A 21,868-nucleotide genomic window follows, 5' to 3' on the forward strand; every position below is an offset into this window, starting at 1 on the left:
ATTTACTATGAAAATATTAACGATCTGTGTTATTGTAACAATGTGATAGGATTGTTTACTGCTGTTGAACTCATACATGATTCTCCAGAATGGTGACTGTTTGTAGATAGCTCAACATGAAGTCTCAAAGCAGTGTTGCTCCACAATGGAAATAAATATCCTTCTTTGCCTCTTGCACACTCCATACAGAAGAAAGAAAATTACGATAATGTCAAAGAACTTCTCAACAAAATAAATTATGCTGAGTTCAAGTGGGATGTTTGTGGTGATTTCAAGATGCTTCCCTTCTTGCTTGGATTGCAAGGGGGATACACAAAGTATTCATGTTTCCTTTGCTTATGGGACAGCAGAGCTGATGATGATCATTACAAGAGAGTACATTGGCCCCCACGAGTAGAACTGCAGTCAGGAATGTCAAATGTTCTCAAATAGCCCCTAGTAGATTCCAACAAAATCTTATTACCCCCACTTCATATCAAACTCAGATAGATAAAACAGTTTGTGAAGGCCTTAGATTTTAGAGGAGAAGCTTTTCAAGAAATTTGTCTTATGTTTCCAAAGCTATCTGAGAATAAGATCAAGGGTGGCATATTTGTTGGGCCCCAAGTAAATGCAATGTTAAAGTCAAAGAAACCGGAAAGAGCACTGACAAAAGTTGAAAAAGAAGCTTGGTGTGCATTTCATGATGTAGTTCGTGGATTCCTAGGAAATCACAAAGATCCTAATTACAAAGAGCTGGTAGCAAAGCTTACTGAAAACTTCAAGAAAATGGGTAGTCGTATGTCCTTAAAGGTTCATTTTTTACACTCTCACCTAGATTTTTTCCCTGAAAATTTGGGTGATGTCAGTGAGGAGCATGGTGAAAGATTTCATCAGGATGTCGCAACTATGGAAAGAAGATACCAAGGACGATGGGATACTGCTATGATGGGAGATTATATACGGTCTCTAGTCAGAAAAGATGAAGGTATACACTCCAGAAAATCTCGATCGTCAAAGCACTTCTCATCTTAAGAAAAGAGTTATCAAGGCATTTACAGTGCAGAGTTTTATTGCTTCATTTTCTTCTAGCTAATATCATACTTCTTAAATATCTTTCAATATATGAAAAAGTACTAAATGTTGTGTAATTATCCTTACAATACTAGAATAGATTGAACCAACAAAGTGCTAGAGAGAAAAGTTACAAATATAACGAGCAAATATGAAATTAGGAATAAATATATAACTATCAATGTTAGGTCAAAACGAATGCGATTTTTGAATTTAGTGGCAAAAAATGCATATATGAACATTAAAAAATATAAATAAACAAAACATGTGTTACATTGTGTAATTTAACAATGGTTATTCTGAATATCTAAATTTTGCAGGTAAATAAGAGTATTAGTTACTGGTTCAAAGTAGTCCATATATTGTTACATTTATTACGCCCACTTGTCTATAAGTATGAGAGACGACATAGCTTCTCACTGTACAAAACTGATATGTGAGGAGGGACTCAGCTAAGATGACATGTTTATAAATATATATATCATCATCATTGATGTCTCCTTTGCCTTGCTTGCATAGGTGAAAAAGAATTTGTTGAAGCAGAATTACAACAGCTGAACGCCCTTTCTGATGGCAACCCTCACCTGATTCCAAGCAAGGTAATGTTTTCTATGGCCAGGAGACTGGAAACGAACAACACATATATTTGTGTTTATGTAAAAAGCACCGACTACACTCATGGAGTGGTTGGCATTAGGAAGGACATCCAGCTGTAGAAACACTGCCAGATCAGACTGGAGCCTGGTGCAGCCTCCTGACCTCCCAGACACCAGTCAAACCGTCCAACCCATGCTAGCATGGAAAACAGACGTTAAACGATGATGATGATGATATATATATATTCACACACACACACACAACGTATAAGGGGCTGGTGAAAAGTTCCTGGTAAAAGAAATACAGGAGGATCAGTTAATCATTATTTTATTCAACATATTTCCCTCTCAGATTCATACACTTATTGCAGTGATCCTTAAGTTGTTCTAAGCCCTGTAAAAGAATTTGGAAGGTTGAGCCAGGTCTTTCACGATACCCTTAAAACCAGGAACTTTTCAGCACTCCCTCATGTGTGTGAATGTATAAATAGTTCTATGATATGCTTCAGAATTTCTAAAACAGTTTCTAAAGCTGAGAAAGTCCAAGCAATTTATCAATATGTTATATCAATTAAACTACTGTAAGCCAGCAAAGCCTACCAGCCTCTATGCCAGGTGTTGCAATTTTAGTTTTGATCACGTGTTGAATTTGGGTTTATAACACCAGGCATGGGCAACCCATGGTATTTATGCTGCATGCAGCCCTTTATGTCACTCATATCATGATTGTCTAACTTAATTTTTCAATCCAGCTATGGAAGTTTGAACAATTTAATTTCTTTCTCTCTTGTTAATTTTCCATGCTCTCTCAATCAATTTTTTTCTTCTTTTTTATTTAAGTAGAGATAGTATAATCTAGAAAAAATGATAAACTCTAAACTTTAATCTATAGAAAATAAGTGGGCAAATCCTTGTGAATAAAGAACCCCCTGGAGACATCGGTTTCACCTACGTGGGCATCAATATTGCTACTGAGTGGAGTTCTGAGGTAGATGTCAACTCCAGAACTGAGCATGCAACAGCAGTGTTCATAGAAATGAAAAAGATCTGAACCTACACTTTGACTTGCAACCATATGAAGATTCTACTGTGCCAGAGCATTGTCCTGCCAATGGCAGTTTATAAGGGGAAAACATTTAGATTTAGGGTGAGTCATCTCACCTGTCTATGACTTTCAGGTGTTTTAACACCCGGTGCTTTGATGGAGTCATTTCCACTGCACCAAATTGCAGCCTACCAGTGAACAAGCAATGCACATAGATTGAGTATGTGTTCAATAATATTTACAACACTAGTGCTACTTTTAATACATATTTGAATATATATATAGCCAAAGCAACAAAGTGGCTTCTGTGCCGGTGGCACGTAAAACGCACCATTCGAGCATGGTCGTTACCTGCATCGCCTCACTGGCACCTGTGCTGGTGGCACGTGAAAAAACATTCGAGTGAGGTCATTGCCAGTGCCGTTGGACTGGCTCCTATGCTGGTGTTACATAAAAAGCACCATCTGAGCGTGGCTATTGCCAGTACCGCCTGACTGGCCCTCGTGCCGGTGGCACGTAAAAGCACCCACTACACTCTCGGAGTGGTTGGCGTTAGGAAGGGCATCCAGCTGTAGAAACTCTGCCAGACCAGATTGGAGCCTGGTGCAGCCATCTGGTTCGCCAGACCTCAGTCAAATAATCCAAACCATGCTAGCATGGAAAGCGGACGTTAAACGATGCTGATGATGATATAGGATTAGCTTCTTTCAATTTTCATTTATCAAATCCACTCACAAGGCTTTGATCATCCCAGAGCTATCAAAGAAGGCGTTTGCCTTTTGTATGGTTCAGTTTAAGATGGCAATGTCTTTTAAGATTTGCTTACTGTAAAAAAGGATGCCAATATCTGCACTACATGCTAGAAATGGCAGCTATTTCTGCCCTCAGATTGCACCCTAAACATCCTAAAAGAAGAAAAACACAACAGACAAAAAGGGAGGATGGTCATGAGCTGGAACAGTTTTGCTCCATAACCTTGCTTGACTAGAATTGACAATGAACAAAAATAGAATGACAGCAACATTAAATGACTACTTTTGCTGACTGATTTTCATTATTGATGCCAGAATGTAGAACAGGGGGCTGAGGGTTTTATACCTGTAAGCCAGCAAAGCCCACCAGCCTCTATGCCAGGGGTTGTGATTTTAGTTTTGATCACATGTCAAGTTTGGGTTCATAAAAACCAGGTATGGGCAAACAGTGGTACTTATGCTACATGCAGCCCTTTATGTCACTCATAATATCATGATTGTCTAGCATAATCTTTCAATCCAGCTCTGGTTTATGAAAGAATAAAACTATTAGCAGCACATAAGCCAAACCTATTTCTTTACACAAATGTAATTGAATTTTTTAAAATTCATCTAAAAGATACAAATAAAACCCCATTATGTTCATGTATTTGTTTTGCAAGATCCCTGATGTGAATTCATGTGTTGAAACAGATATTGTTGTATTTTGGGATGGTCACATATTGCCATTTAAATACACACTATTATTATTATTTTAGTATCTTTGTCTAAGCTCTTTTCTCAGACATCCTGTGACATCTTCAGCAACTCTCTATCCCAACTTGAAGTGATACGCAAAGTGTTTAATTGGCAAAATATGACCATACCCAAGTGTAAAATTTATTTTCAAATGCCAGTTTACTTACATCTCAGGAATTTTTATGCCTTTGCTGTAGGCTCTGTTTCTGTAAGCTAGGCAGGCTAACATTATACTTTCAGTACCACCAGTTGTAACCTGAGATGAAATATAAGATTTATGTCAATTGCAATACATTTGTACTGATTTTATGACAGTCTATATTCACTTATCTCATTAAAATAATCTAAAATTATTGAGTAACCATAGGAAATGTACTTTAAAAGAAACAAAACCTTTTATTTATCTTATTTTACTTGATTTTATTTCATTTTTGTATTTGGTTAGCAAGATACTTTATGTGAATTCATCTGTTGAAACAAATTTTGTTGTGTCTTGGCCAATATTAATAACACATTACACCAATATTAATAACACACACACACACACACTGGTAAATTGCAACATTGTAACATTTCAATGAAGTATAAATATATAACCAAGAGTATTAATGGAAAATATTTAGTTTCAATCTAATTAATTAATTAACAACACTAAATTACCATTAAAGAAAAAAAAATTATAAGAGAAGAAAATAGATGAACTTACAATGCCACAACTTGCTGAACTTCCATTGAATAAATTACATGTCATGCGGACAATTTCTGCTTCCATCTTACGAATATCGGGAAATACTTCTGGATGTAAAGGGTTGCTGAAGGCAAATATTTCATAAACCTGAAATAGAAAGTTCAATCAATCAATATTTTATCTTACTTACACATTTGTTGTGACACTTTGGTTAAGTAATTCCTGTCATGGCCTCACAGCAATCCAACACTAATAAACGAAATTCGATAAATGAAATGTGTGTGGAAGCTTATAAGTTGAACTGTACCCAATTCTTAACCTAGTTTAACACCACAACCTGAACCTTGGGTACTTTTAGCTTAGCCCAGTCTGCTGCAAGCATTCAGATCAGGTCTTCACTCTGAGGACAGTTCTATATTTTGACATGCTGCTTTCTATTTCAGAATCCCTCATGATTGATTAATCCTTCAGCATTTAATCCGGCCATATCCAGCCCAAATACTCTACTTGTTTGATGTTAAAATTTAACAGATCCAACCTATCACACCTTATCTACAACGTCATTCTAAAAATATACAAACACACCACTGAAATCTTGAAGCTACAAGATGATGCATAATTAAATTAAAACAATGTGAAAAAATAAGCAATACATTTGACAGAAGAATCTGAACGTTAAAGAGTTAAATACACAGATTTTGAGCACAGAGTGAAACCTTCAATTTTATATGTGATTGCATGATAAGAACAGGCCTGGGCTAAACAGCAACAACTACTACTTCTACTGCTACTACAACTACTTACTTTAGCCAGCAGTTTTGTAAGCTCCTCATTTGATCCATAAATCATTCCTGAACACCAGCCTTTTTTCCAGTCAACAACACCATAGGCACGATACCTTTCCACTTCTTTCATGACATCTTCCTGAAACAGCAACAAGCATATAAATATGTATTATTTTCTGCAGGTATAACAGTAAATATTGTATTACAGTCAACAAACTATTACTGTTCTAACATACATATTGCTCAGCTTATACCTTATAATGTTCAAATCTATGCATTATTGTATTAAAATAAAGTAAAATTAACAAAAACAAAAAAAAATAGAAAACAAAGGAAATCGATGTTCTTTTGTCATGTTTTTATAAAATACACTTTTTTTATGCTGGCATGGGTTGGACACGATTTTATGAAGCAGCTTTTCTTACAGCTAGATACTTTTCCTAACACTAACACTTCTTATTTGTTTTCAAGTAAGGTATAGAACTAAATTAATCCTGAGTTTTTGGGACATGGTACCAGTTCAATAAAATTTTAATGGACTATTAAAAATGACTATAAATGGTAGAATTTTGTATCAAGATGCTCACGTAAATTAGATTTTCTGTTTTGATGGGGATTTTTTGCAATTATTTTTTTCATCACAGCCTTGGAAATGCTGGTGGGAAGCTTCTTATGCAAAAAAGTTTTGGAAAATTTGTGGGAGCTTTTTTCTTCCCCCAACTCTTCACCACCACCACTCCCTCCACACCGATTGTGGCTTTTTAGTTTTTAGCACTACACACTTAAAAATGAATGAAGAAGCCTTTCCATTATAAAAGAAAATTGTATTTTCAGATGAAAAGGTGTGTAACTTAAGGGAGGTTTAGCTGTTGTTTCTAGCACATCCCACGACCACCTGGTCCCTTTCTCAGAATTGTGTGTAGACCTAGATTAAAAATCAAAATGTGAAAACTAATTCCTTGCTTTAGCATTAAAAGCTATAAAAATTTAAGCTTACAGCAATCTTGTGAGTAGGAAAGACAGAAAAAAAATCAGCACAAACTGTGAAAATGTAAACACCACCACAAATTATTCAACTGTATTCAAAATTAGAAAAAAAAACCCCATCACACTGGACTTTAATAGTCTACAAAATAATATTCATTGGACAAATATAATTTTTATTGGCTAAGTTTGACCAATATTTTTCAAAGAAAACATTTACAGGTACAAAAACATCCACTAGGTAAAATTCAGATGTTGTTCTCCACACATTGCTAAAACGGCAAGAGGGAATAAACAACATTCTTAAAACAATGATTCGATGCTAATTTTGGGCCCTAGAAGACTTATGTGGGGAGGGGGGGCAGGGAGTAAAGATAAGGGTTAAGGAGGGACGAGGAGTAAGAGATAAAGAAGTATGTGGGAGGAGGGAGGAAGAGGGAGGATGAGGATGAGGAAGGGGAAGAGAAGGTTGTAACAGAGTTGACCTCTGCAAACCTTAATTTAAAATTAAATAAGCTTTTTTTTTATTTTTTTAAACAGCCAAAAAATACTTCAAAACAAAACACTACTCACTGAAGAAAATCCTTTCTCTGGCACAACCTGTACATATGGTTCTGAATTAATGGAATGTTTGATACTCTCATTGATCTGTTGGGCAGTTTCCTTCAGTGACTTGTCTATTTTCTGCTGCACAGCAGGTACTTTCCTCAATATTTTAAATAAAGTTCTCTTAATCCTCAAGGTTAAATCTGAAATTACACCAGAAAGTATAAAACAAACTAATATACAAGGAATTCAGGATTAATGATTCAAATTATAAAGAAATATAAAACCAATACTTTCAAAAAGATATTTGTCATATAAATATGTATGTGTGTGTGAATAGGTGCAGGCATGGCTGTGTGGTAAGAAGCTTGCTTCTTCTCATTCACATAGTTCCGGGCTGACCAAAGTCTTGTGAGTGGATTTGGTAGATGGAAACTGTAAGAAGCCTGTCGTGTGTGTGATATATATATATATATATATATATATATATATATATATATATAGGGAGAGTTCACGAAAAAGACAAAAGACAAAGACAGGTGGTGTACAAAACAGGAATTGAAAAAGTCTTTTACGTTTCGAGCCTATGCTCTTCTACAGAAAGGGACACAGAAAAAAACAAGGAGAGAAAAAAAAATGTGTGTAGTGGCTACCGATCTATCATGGTGACTATATATATATATATATATATATATATATATATATATATGAGGTATTAGTATCCAGAAGACCCAAGGTGGCAGGTAACACTATGTAAGTGCTATGGAAAGACCGTAGTTAAACTCTCGGTTCGATAATGATACGAGTGAGAAGTATAATGTGGGTCTTGTATGAGCATATATATATATATATATACATATAAATTTGACATGGGCGATTCTTTCTTGTCTTAGGATTCTTGGTCAAACAGCTAAGTGGAATTGTGCAAAAAAGTATACAGAGGTGTAGAATGATCCGATGGTGATACTGGGTTTTGTATTCTTTTATAGCTCCCATGGTTACTGAGATAATCTACTATAATAATACTCGTGTTTATGAATGAGAAAGGAAAGGGTGATAGATGAATAAAGAAGGAAGGGGTGATAGCTGAATAAGGAAGGAAGGGGTGATGTCATACTTGGTAGTGTACACTGAAAAAGATAAATCAAATAACGTTTCAACTCTGTGTGAATATATATGTGTATGTTAAAGGAGGGTATGTGAATGTGTGTGTGTGCATGTGCAAGCAATGGAAATGGGATGGTTCATCCTTTGTTTGCTTAGTATTTGGGTTTATTTTTTGATTTGGTTGAGGCTTGGTTGTTTTTTTTTATTTTTTTGTCGGGTCAGTTATTTTTAGTGTTTTGACAGAAAAATGTCATTCTAAAATTGTTTTTTAACATAAGCATGCCCAAACAAGTTGAATGCTTACACAAAGCAGGTTTTACAGCCACATCATCCAAACCGACCGGGTGAAACCGGGCTTAGCTGCTAGTATATGTATATGTTTATGTGTGTGTCTGTGTTTGTTCCCCACCGCCATCACTTTACAACTGATGCTGGTGAGTTTATGTCCCCAAAACTTTGCAGTTCAGCAACAGAGACCAATAAATTAAGTACTAGGCTTACAAACAATAAGTCCTGGGGATGATTTCTTCAACTGAAACCCTTTAAGGCGATGTTTCAGTATGACCATAGTCAAATGACTGAAGCAAATAAAAGGAATAAAAGAATATACACACATGTATGTGCAACTATATATGTACACACACGAACACATTCATGCATGCATATATATACATACATATACATACCCAACCATAGAAACTATGCAAAAGCAGACATAGTACCGGGTAGAGTATGTATATACGATTCTGCCAGCTTGCTACCCTAATAATAATAATAATAATAATATAATAATAATAATAATACTCTTTTACATGTTTCAGTCATTTGACTGTGGCCATGCTGGAGCACCACCTTTAATTGAGCAAATTGACCCCGGGACTTATTCTTTGTAAGTCCAGTACTTATTCTATCAGACTCTTTTGCTGAACCGCTAAGTGACGGGGACGTAAACACACCAGCATCGGTTGTCAAGCAAGGCTAGGGGTACAAACACAGACACACAAACACATACATACATATACATATATATACATATATACGACAGGCTTCTTTCAGTTTCCGTCTACCAAATCCACTCACAAGGCATTGGTCGGCCCAGGGCTATAGCAGAAGACACTTGCCCAAGATGCCATGCAGTGGGACTGAACCTGGAACCATGTGGTTGGTTAGCAAGCTACTTACCACACAACCACTCCTTTCTACTAAAGGCACAAGGCCTGAAATTTGGTAGACTGGGAGATTACATCGACCCCCCAGGATAACAATCCTTCCTAATACAGGCACAAAACCTGAAATTTGGGGGTAGTGGGTAAGTCAATTACCTCAACCCCACTACCTGACTGGTATTTATCTTATCAATTGCAAAAGAAGGAAAGGTAAAGTTGGTTTCGACAACGTTTGAACTGCGATTTACATTAGTCACATAGGACACCATGTCTTGTAAAGCCAGTGGAAATGACACTAAACATCATGTCTGGCATACTCTTTTACTTTTTTATTTGCTTCAGTGATTTGATTGCGGCCATGCTGGAGCAACACCTTTAGTCGAACAAATCAACCCCAGGACTCGTTCTTTGTAAGCCTAGTACTTATTCTATCGTTTTCTTTTGCTGAACCGCTAAGTTACAGGGACGTAAGCACAGCAGCATCGGTTGTCAAGTGATAATGGGGGGGCGGGACACAAACACACAAACACTACCTAATCTACTCACAAGGCTTTGGTCGGCCCAAAGCTATAGTAAAAGACACTTGCCTAAGGTGCTCTGCAGTGGGACTGAACCAGGAACCATGTGGTTGATAAGCAAGCTATTTCCCATAAAGCCACTCCTGCACCTATGCTAACAATCTAATAATCAATAAAAATAATGGTTTCAGATTTTGACACAGGGCCAGCAGTTTTTGAAGGAGGGGGAAGACAATTACACCAACCCCAGTACTTGACTGGTACTTATTTTATCAACCCCAAAATGATGAAAGGCAAAGTTAATATCAGTGGAGTCTGAACTCAGAATGCAGAGACAGACAAAATGCCATTAAGCCATTAAGACAAAATGCTTAATGACATTTTGTCTGGAATGCTGCAGTTCTGCAAGCTTGCCACCTTAACAACTGATAATAATAATCATCATCATCATCGTTTAACGTCCGCTTTCCATGCTAGCATGGGTTGGACGATTTGACTGAGGACAGGCGAACCAAATGGCTGCACCAGGCTCCAATCTTGATCTGGCAGAATTTCTACAGCTGGATGCCCTTCCTAATGCCAACCACTCCGAGAGTGTAGTGGGTGCTTTTACGTGCCACCGGCATGAGGGCCAGTCAGGCGGTACTGGCAGAGACAATGCTCAAATGGTGTTTTTTACGTGCCACCTGCGCAGGAGCCAGTCCAGCGGCACTAGCAACGACCTCGCTAATAATAATAATAACAACAATAATGATTTCAAATTTTGGCACCAGGCCAGCAATTTCAAGAGAAGGGTTAAGTCAATTACATTGACCTCAGAACTTATTTTATTGAATCCAAAAAGTTGAAAGTTAAAGTCGACCTTGGCAGAATTTGAACTCAGAACATACAGATAGACAAAATGCCATTAAGTATTTTACTCAGCGTGCTAATGATTCTGCCAGCTCACTGTAGCCGATATCACAATGGTTAGGTTGAAACAACGGACAATCTAATCTCTGGGTGTAAAGTTTTAGCACCTATAAAGTATAAATCAAGATATGACAGAGTTGGCCAATATCTACACAGATTAATATGTCAGCATCATAAAATTAAAACTTCTGACAAGGTTTTATAAGCTCTGTCCTGAGGCTGTAAGTGAAGGAGAAAATGTAACGATTCTTTGAGAGTGTCCAGTACATACAGACAGAACCATCAAAACTAATAAATCTGATATTGTTGTGAAAGACCAAAATAATAAAGTTTGTTTATTGATAAACATGAGTGTTCCGTATGATTATAATATCTCAGCAAAAGAATTTGACAAGCACAGAAAATGTAAAGATTTGCCCGTTGAATTTGAAAAAATGTGACAACTCAAGACAGTTACAATACAAGTGATTGTGAAAATTATTTGAGAATGATCCCTTCCTTGGCTTCCCATCCATGCAAGAAGTGCAAAAGGTTGTTTTAACTGGTATGTCACACATATTTTAGAAGAGCATTATCTGTGAATTTTCTTTCTATTTTCTCCTTTTTTTTAAATTTTTCTATTTTTTTCTTTTTTTTTAATTTTTCTATTTTTTTCTTTTTTCCCTTTCTTTTCTATGTAAATGAACAATCTGGTGTGTTTTTATTTTAATGACCTACAAATGTATACAGTGAGTTTCTTTGACCTAGGTGTTGGGAAGACACTTGGCAAGAAATGGAAACAAAATTGGAAAAAGAAGAAATAATAATAATATCATCATCATCATCGTTTAGCGTCCGTTTTCCATGCTAGCATGGGTTGGACTAGATAATAATAATAATAACAACAATAATAATAATAATCTTTTCTACTATAGACACAAGGCTTAAAATTTGGTGGGAGGAGGCCGCTCGATTAGATTGACCCCAGTATGCAACTGGTAGTTAATTTATCAACTCCCTGAAAGGATGAAAGGTTAAGTTGACCTCAGCGGAATTTGGACTCAGAACACGAAAAGGGATGAAATAGTGCTAAGCATTTTGCCCGGCGTATTAATGATTCTGTCAGCTCGCCGCCTTAATAATAATAATAACAATAATCATAATCATAATAATAATAATAATGATAATAATACAAAATTTTTTTTTATTGGCCACAAGGGCTAATATAAATCAGAAACATTAAAGAACAACACAAGACGATATACAAAGAGTTTTGCAAAGAACGGTCCATGTAAACATTCGATAACAGAAAAAACAATGTAACAAGTAAAAACTCCCAATTGAGAGAGGTACTTTAAAAAAACCCGTAAAAGCCACGGGTACCTGATCAACAGGGCAAGAGCCCTTTCTTCTTTTATACCTTTTTATTTTTCCAGGTGTAATCTCAAAATTGGTTCATCCATACTGGTCATTTTTCCAACATTCACTCAGCTTTCAACAAATAATAATAATAATAATAATAGGCACATTAAGTATGATAAAAAATATTCAGACAAATACATAACAAAAACACCAGGACTAACAAGTATATACAGAAAATAGCACTACTAGGCACCACACACATCCTACGTAAAACTTTCAATACAGTAAAAATAAGAGCATCACAACAAACCACAGCACATACCTAAGGCACAGAGAGCTGCACTCAGTAGTGCAGTGAAAGCACATAAAATCAAAACTACTGAATAATAATAATAATAATAATAATAATAATAATAATAATAATAATAATAATAATAATAAAGAAATCATACCACCTAATAAACATGAAGAAGAAGAAGAAGAAGATGAAGAAACAACAAAAGCTATAAAACAAATGAAATCCAAACTAAAAATAGAACAGCAATGAACCATGATAAAACGATGGCAAGAAAAGCCCCTTCATGGTAAATACTGGACTAAACTAAACGCAAAAGAAATAGACAAAGAAAAATCCCAGCAATGGTTGAGAAGCTCAGGACTCAAAGCAGAAAGAGAGGGATTTTTAATTGCAGCACAAGACCAAAGCCTCCCCACCAGAAATTACCAAAAACATGTAATGAAAAGAAATATTACAAGTAACTGCAGAATATGTGGAGATGGACAAGAAACAATAAATCATATTATCTCTAGCTGCCCAGTCCTGGCTAAGAAGGAATATATTCACAGACATGACAGAGTTGGAACCTACATACATTGGAAGCTATGCCAACATTATGGAATAACAACAGAAAAAAGATGGTATAGACACACACCAGAAAAGTTCACAGAAAACAAGAAAGCAACCATACTCTGGGATATGCCGATACACACAGACAGAGAAATTAAGGCCAACAGACCAGATATAGTTGTCAGAGACCATGAAGAAAAAAAATGCTTTCTAATTGATGTATCAATACCGGCTGATGACAACGTGTCTCTAAAAGAAATGGAGAAACTCTCAAAATACAAAGACCTGGAAATAGAGGTAACTAGAATGTGGAATCTGAAAACAGAAACAATTCCTATCATAGTAGGTGCATTAGGCATGATAAAAAAATATTCAGACAAATACATAACAAAAACACCAGGACTTACAAACACATATAACATACAGAAAATTGCACTACTAGGCACTGCACACATCCTCGCAGAACACTTTCCATACAATAACCATCAGAGCATCACAACAAATCACAGCACATACCCAAGGCACACAGAGCTGTGCTCAGTAGTGAAGTGAAAGCACGCTATAAAAATAAAACTACTGAATAATAATAATAACAACAATAATAATAATAATCTTTTCTACTATAGACACAAGGCTTAAAATTTGGTGGGAGGAGGCCGCTCGATTAGATTGACCCCAGTATGCAACTGGTAGTTAATTTATCAACCCCCTGAAAGATGAAAGGTTAAGTTGACCTCAGAGGAATTTGGACTCAGAGCACGAAGAGGGATGAAATAGTGCTAAGCATTTTGCCCGGCGTACTAATGATTCTGTCAGCTCGCCGCCTTAATAATAATAATAACAATAATCATAATCATAATAATGATAATAATGATAATAATACAAAATTTATTTTAATGGCCACAAGGGCTAATATAAATCAGAAACATTAAAGAACAACACAAGACGATATACAAAGAGTTTTGCAAAGAACGGTCCATGTAAACATTCGATAACAGAAAAAACAATGTAACAAGTAAAAACTCCCAATTGGGGGAGGTACGTTAAATGTTACTCGTGGAAAAACCCATAAAAGCCACGGGTGCCTGATCAACAGGGCAAGAGCCCTTTCTCCTTTAATACCTTTTTATTTTTCCAGGTGTAATCTCAAAATTGGTTCATCCATACTGGTCATTTTTCCAACATTCACTCAGCTTTCAACAAATAATAATAATAGGCACATTAAGTATGAAAAAAATATTCAGACAAATACATAACAAAAACACCAGTACTAACAAGTATATACAGAAAATAGCACTACTAGGCACCACACACATCCTACGTAAAACTTTCAATACAGTAAAAATAAGAGTATCACAACAAACCACAGCACATACCCAAGGCACACAGAGCTGCACTTGGAAGTGCAATGAAAAGACATGATAAAAATAAGACTAATGAATAATAATAATAATGCCGCCGCCAGTGACGATGATGATGATAAATGCCCTGATGCAGTACCAGGCAGTGGCTCTCATAGCTTCTGATCTTAACTGATTGGAAATGTTATCATGTACATTGTTTTGTCTTAGTATAAAAGATGGGCTACAGCAAATATTCTGCTCAATATCACAGATTTGCTTGTCAGTTGTTTGACCTTAACCAGTTGACCATGTCTTTTAGTGGTTGACGATATGTGCATCTCTGACCACGAGCAGAAGTAGTGGGGGAGCATCATAGCCGTGTGTTGAAAGGAATTCTTAGAGGTTTGGATAATTCACCTTTGGAAACAGGGGTGGTTCGTTCAACATCCTTAAACAATGCTGATTCAGGGACCTTTTGAGCAGGATGGGCTACTTGACCAGAAGAAAATTCTAACTGGGCCCCACCTGCAAGGTCATGCACTGTTTATCTTGATATGAGATCACCATGTCACGCACATATGGTTGTGATGCATGTGCCTGGTGTACCCTTATCAGATGGGTATACTGGACTTCGTATATTTGACCCCAGTGTCACTTTGATGGCATGCACTGCTCTCTCACACATAATAATAATAATAATAACAATAATAATAATAATAATAATAATAATAATGATAAAATAAATATATAAATAACAAAATACTGCCTTTGATGCTTTCTAGATGACTTCAATGTATTACCATAGAGTTAGGAGACAGCAGATGCTTTCTAAATGACTTTAACATGTTTTCATTTAGTTGGGAATAGACGTACATGTTACAATTATAAGAAAATTACTTTTATTTTTACAGTATTAATAATTATACTTACTTTAATAATTACAAATATCATTAATAATTGTTATAAATCAAAATATTGAACTGTCTCAAGTACTCACGTTCTTCAGATTCAAGTAAATCGTGCAACTTTATAACCATTATTGTGGTGCCACATGATAAAAGGACAATTTGCCAGGCTGGTTTTCCTTCAAAAAGTTTGTTTATTTTCTCTTGAATAAATTTTGTTCCAACAAAAATTGGATTCTGTTAAAAAGAAAGAGACAAAAATGGTTAATAACAAACTACATTTTGTTCAAACATTTATCTTAGTTCTCATTCCCTCCACCCCATTCTTGCAGTCTTTGCAAATTTTTTTAATATTTACATTCTATTAAAGCAATTAATTCCAATATTCATTTTATCAATCCCTATTTTTCAAATGACTAAGTTACCCTTTATACATAGAAGGATGTAACTTGACACACATTTTACAGGGACATATACAAAACATAAGACAAAAAGACTCAAATTAAATACCAGCAGTGAGGATGGAATGATCAAATAAAACCTGGAATCGAACTCACTACCTCATGACTGTGAGCCTGATGCTCTAACTACTGAACCATGTGCCTCAGAGAAAGAAAGAGAATAAATAAGCACAAGAATGAGAATAAATAAGTATTAGATTCGACAAAGTAATCTGAATGCTAAAGGGTTAAACACCACCAACAAAGGTAGAAGGCTATACTGAAAAATGTAGTCCCTTGATATACAAATAGACAACATGTTATATAAATGAATACATTAAAGGTAGTCTTCTTAGGCCTGGCTGACTCATTTTGAAATAGAGAAACATCACCTTGATACCAGTTATATTCCCTTTTGTTTCATCTTATAACAGAGCTGTACGAGGTGGTACCAAAAAGTTCCTGAACTAGTTCTGTAGCATGCCAACAGATGGCAGCACACAGCTGCATGCGTAGTGAGAGCTAGCAGTGACTTTCATGAGTGGCTTCCCAAGTTCTGAAATTTGTGTACCCACTACACTCTCGGAGTGGTTGGCGTTAGGAAGAACATCCAGCTGTAAAAACTCTGCCAGATCAAGACTGGAGCCCAGTGCAGCAATCTGGTTCACCAGTCCTCAGTCAAATCGTCCAACCCATGCTAGCATGGAAAGCGGACGTTAAACGATGATGATGATGTAATCACGTGTATGTTGTAGCCTGTGATTTTTGTCATGGACAGAAAGTTGGAACAAAGAGCCAATATGAAATTTTGCATTAATCTTGGGAAGTCTGCTACAGAGGCATTGAACATACTTCGGAAAGCTTACAGCGACAAGGCGATGGGTTGTATGCAATGTTTGAGTGGCAGAGGCACTTCAAAAGTGGAAGACCCGCCACAAGCAACACCCCTGGAAAGGTGGAGAAAATTCATTAGCTTGTCCTCATTGGAGGACAATGACATTTTGAAATAGTCGAGGGAATGCACCCTGTCACTGAGCTCCCCTCACTCTCACCAAAAACATGGTGTCACCTCTGCACCCACCCTATTAGCCAGATTTAGCACCCACCTGCAGTGTTCCATCTTTTCCCCAAGACGAAAATGCAGCTCAAAGGATGCTATTTTAACACAGTTGTTGAGATGAAGTGCAAATCAAAAATGACTTCCAGGCCAGATTTCAAACATGGCAGGAACACTGGGACTGATGTATTGTTGTGCAAAGTTACTATTTCGAAGGCAATGATGTTAAAAATTAGGTAAATAAGTTATTTTTTATTAAACATAACAAGTCCGGGAACTCTTTTGTAAATTTTTAAAGCATCAATAAGTTTTATAATGAATACCTTTATGGAGACTTACTCAAAGTTAACAAGACGATCAGGCAAAGATGGCTGCGATTATCTGGTCACTGTATGTGCCACCCTAAACTGGAAGCATCAACTTAGATTCAAATGAATATGGTACTTAATTTAGATGCCCCAGAATTTTGTATGGTGTTACCCATAAAAATATGTGGGGTGATTATAATAAAAAAATAAGCAACAAGAATGAATCCGGTAATTTAGTACAATTGTTTCATACTACATATTACTGGATTCTTTCTTGTTGCTTATTTTTTTAGTATATATATATATATATATATATATATATCATCATCATCATTTAGCGTCCGTTTTCCATGCTAGCATGGGTTGGACGGTTCTACTGGGGTCTGTGAAGCCAGAAGGCTTCATCAGGCCCAGTCAAATCTGGCAGTGTATATATGTATATATATTTATGTATGTGTGTGTGTTTGTCTCCCCACCACCATTGCTACTGGTGTGCTTATGTCCCCCATAACTTAGCAGTTTGGCTAAAGAAGACCAATAGAATAAATACTAGGCTTACAAAGAATAAATACTGGGATTGATTTCTTTGACTAAAGGCCCTTTAAGGTGCTGCCCAGCATGGCCACAGTCATATAACTGAAACATGCAAAAGAGTAGATGGTACTTTATGGCAAGCATGGGAACCTTTCTTTTTGTTTTTTGAGAAGTTGGGTCACACGAAACATAACACATCATCTGCCAGGCTGCACTATTAAAAAAAGGTCATGGTAATTGTTTGTTAGGTGTGCCATTCAGGAAGTCTGTCAGGTCCTAGTTTTCCGATGAATGTTTTATGCAATACAACCTTCACACATCCATCCTAACATTGCTTTCCCTTTTCTCCATTATCTTGGTCAAATTGTTGTGAGTGAACAAATACATCATAATAACATAGGGTACTTTAGTATCATAAGATACAAGGCACTCTCATTAGCACTTAGATCAAGTCAACTGTATGAGCTTTAATTTCTGTAATTTAATTCAATCATGTGATGTCACTTTCCCACACCCAAGGCATTGAATTCCAACAGGTTATGAACATTTATTTTCCTTTCTGAATTAATAAATAAAAAAAAAAAGAAAATATTTGGGCAGTTTCAGTTAAATAAGCAGTTATATATATATATATATATATATATATATATATATATATATATATATATATATATAGTTACATATATACATATATATATAGTTACACATATACATATATATATAGTTACACATATACATATATATATAGTTACATATATACATATATAATATAGTTACACATATACATATATATATATAGTTACACATATATATATATATAGTTACACATATACATATATATAGTTACACATATACATATATATATATAGTTACACATATACATATATATATATAGTTACACATATACATATATATATATAGTTACACATATACATATATATATTAGTTACACATATACATATATATATATATATAGTTACACACATACATATATATATATAGTTACACACATACATATATATATATAGTTACACACATACATATATATATATAGTTACACATATATATATATATATATATATAGTTACACACATATTATATATATATATAGTTAACACATATATATATATATATATAGTTACACACATATATATATATATATATAGTTACACACATATATATATATATATATAGTTACACACATATATATATATATATATATAATATATATATATATATATACGTATATATATATGTTGTTACATATATACATATATATATATGTAGTTACATATATACATATATAATATGTAGTTACATATATACATATATATATATGTAGTTACATATAGAATAACTTAGAAAGGTTTTTGGCCAGTATTGGCCCAGGCCATGTCTAACTTAATAGCACCACCTGGCGAAGTCTTTCAGTTCAGGATTTGGGCACCAAGGCCCATTTGAGCAGAGTTATTGTTTGCGGAGACATATCCGGGTGTGGGTGGTTTGTCCGGTACTGTTTGAAGGAATTTGTCCAAAGACTTCTTGAATTTTGTGTGGTCAGTTTCTTTTTTGACGTGGCCTGGTGTAATGTTGAAGAGAGCGGGTCCAATTGAGGTGAAATAGTTGTGCCGTATTGTCGTTATGTGATGCGATTTAGATTTTTGTTGTGGACGGATGGCACGTGGTCCAAGCCTTGGATGCATTTTGAAGGTGATGCCAACATCATTCGGACAGTGCTGATGGAATATTTTCCACATCATACAGATAATGTAGCGTTCACGGCGTCGTTGGAGTGAATACAATTTCAGCTTCTCTAGTCTACCCCAGTAGTTAAGGTCTGACATGCCATCTATCTTTTTTGTGATTGACCTTTGGGGAGCTTCAATTCTCATAATATTTTGTTTTGTGTAGGGAGACCACAGTGGACAGCAGTATTCAAGGTGGGGTCGGGCAAAAGTGGAGAAGAGAAGGATAATAGCGTGGGAATCTCTCGACTGGAAGGTTCTGAGAATCCAGGAACACATTCTGCGGGCCATGTCAACTTTGCTGCTTATATGTGTAGCCCAGCTTATGTTGTTGTCCACTGTTACTCCCAGGTTTCTGATGTTGTTGGATGCCATGAGAATTTCTCCAGAAGGAAGAGAGTATGGGAGTTTCAGAGCGTCCTCCCTTCCAAAGTGGATCAGTTCGAATTTGTCTTCATTTAGCAACATGTTATTCTTTTCCGCCCATTGGACAACAGCCAGTAGGTCTGACTGAAGGTTTATTCGGTCATCCACGCCATTGATGACTTCTGGAGCTTGGAATCATCAGCGAAGGTTCTGATGTTGCTGTGTTTGATGGTGTCAGTAATATCATTTATGTAGATGATGAAGAGAAGTGGGCCCAACACAGTGCCTTGTGGGACACCACTGCTGACTTTGGCTGGGCTGGATTTGACTCCTTCGACTACAACATGTTGGGTTCTGTTAGAGAGGAAGCACTTGATCCATTGCAGCAGCTTTCCAGTGACACAAATATGGACAACTTTCTCAGAAGGATCTTATGATCAACCCTGTCAAAGGCCTTGCTGAAATCAAGGTAGATGACATCAGTGTTGGAACCCTCTCCCAAGGCTCTCAAAATGTCATCAAAATGATGCAGTAGCTGCGTCAGGCAATCTCTCCCATTACGGAATCCATGCTGGTTGGGGTTCAGCATATTATGACTCTCAAGGAAGTGACTCATACGCGATCTCAGCACCCTCTCAAATACCTTGATGATATGAGAGGTGAGTGAGATTGGACGGTAATTCACGGCAAGCGATTTGTTTCCTTTTTTGAAAACTGGGACAACAGACTGGGATAGAAGGTCTTCTGGTATATATCCAGCATCCAATGAGTTCCGCCACAGATTGGCTAGAGGGGGTGCAAGTTGGTTTTGACACATCTTCAAGACACAAGCAGGGAACCTATCGGGACCTACTGCTGAATTATGCTTCATTTCCTTTATTGCTGCTAAGACATCAGGAGCGCCAAATGTTATGTCCGATAAAGTGTATTGGAGAGTAACATATATTTATATGTAGTTACATATATACATATATATATATGTAGTTACATATATACATATATATATGTAGTTACATATATACATATATATATATGTAGTTACATATATACATATATATATATGTAGTTACATATATACATATATATATATATATGTAGTTACATATATACATATATATATATGTAGTTACATATATACATATATATATATGTAGTTACATATATACATATATATATATGTAGTTACATATATACATATATATATATGTAGTTACATATATGCATATATATATATGTAGTTACATATATACATACATACATATATATGTAGTTACATATATACATACATACATATATATATTAAGTTAAGGGTGACTTACAAAAAACGAACTACTAATCAAGGTATTTGTTGTTTAGAAGCCTGTTAATGGGCTAACAGTTACTTCTTATGATCTTACATTATTGGAACATTCAACTGTCAACATAGCGGCTTGTGAGAGACGACTGGTGTCCTGTGATGGAAAAACAATGGATTGTGTGCCTTCACCATGAGGGCCAGTCAAATTCTGAGATAGCAACTACTGTAGGAAGGTCTAGAAATGTTGTGCAATGAACTGTAGCTAGTTTTAAGTCATCAGGATCAACAGATACTAAACCCAAAACCAGTAAAGCCTATATAACTTCAAGACAGGATTGTATTATGGTTAGAATGTCACTGAAGGATAGGTTTAAGAGTGCTGTTGAGATATCCTGCGAGTTTAGCACCACTTCCAATGTCAATGCCACCCGCAAAACAGTTTCTCATATGTTATGAGGTACTGGGTTGCTTCCTCAGGCACCAGCAAAGAAACCACTGATCTCAAGAAGAATCAAAGATCCCGTCTTCATTTTGCTCACAAACATGTTTGGACAGATGAACAGTAGTCGCAAATTCATTTTAATGATGAATCAAAGTTTAATGTGATTGGTTCTGATGGCGGGATGTACATCCGACAAAGAAGTGGTGAAAGGTTATCTCATGCATGTGTGAAGAAGACAATGAAATATGGAGGAGGCAATGTAATGGTATGGGGAGTGATCTCTCCTGCTGGTCCTGGACCACTTATTTGCCTACAAGAGACTGTCAATGCTGAAAATCTACGAACAGATTCTT

The 21,868-nt window shown here is 35.9% G+C and overlaps 1 protein-coding gene across 1 annotated transcript in view; it reads right to left on the bottom strand.

Annotated features, from left to right (window-relative positions):
* The window catches only part of LOC115211803 (sphingosine-1-phosphate lyase 1), a 64,791-nt gene that overhangs the window by 17,578 nt on the left and 25,345 nt on the right, over positions 1 to 21,868 (bottom strand). The window contains exons 2-6 of the mRNA XM_029780506.2: positions 15,419 to 15,563; positions 7,215 to 7,390; positions 5,677 to 5,796; positions 4,891 to 5,019; positions 4,352 to 4,440 (exon numbers count right to left, since the gene is read on the bottom strand). Coding sequence (XP_029636366.1) covers positions 4,352 to 4,440; positions 4,891 to 5,019; positions 5,677 to 5,796; positions 7,215 to 7,390; positions 15,419 to 15,563 — 659 coding nt within the window. The remainder of the gene's footprint in view (positions 1 to 4,351; positions 4,441 to 4,890; positions 5,020 to 5,676; positions 5,797 to 7,214; positions 7,391 to 15,418; positions 15,564 to 21,868) is intronic.

The sequence above is a fragment of the Octopus sinensis genome, linkage group LG5 (assembly GCF_006345805.1).
Source record: "Octopus sinensis linkage group LG5, ASM634580v1, whole genome shotgun sequence".
NCBI classification, from domain to species: Eukaryota; Metazoa; Mollusca; class Cephalopoda; order Octopoda; family Octopodidae; genus Octopus; species Octopus sinensis.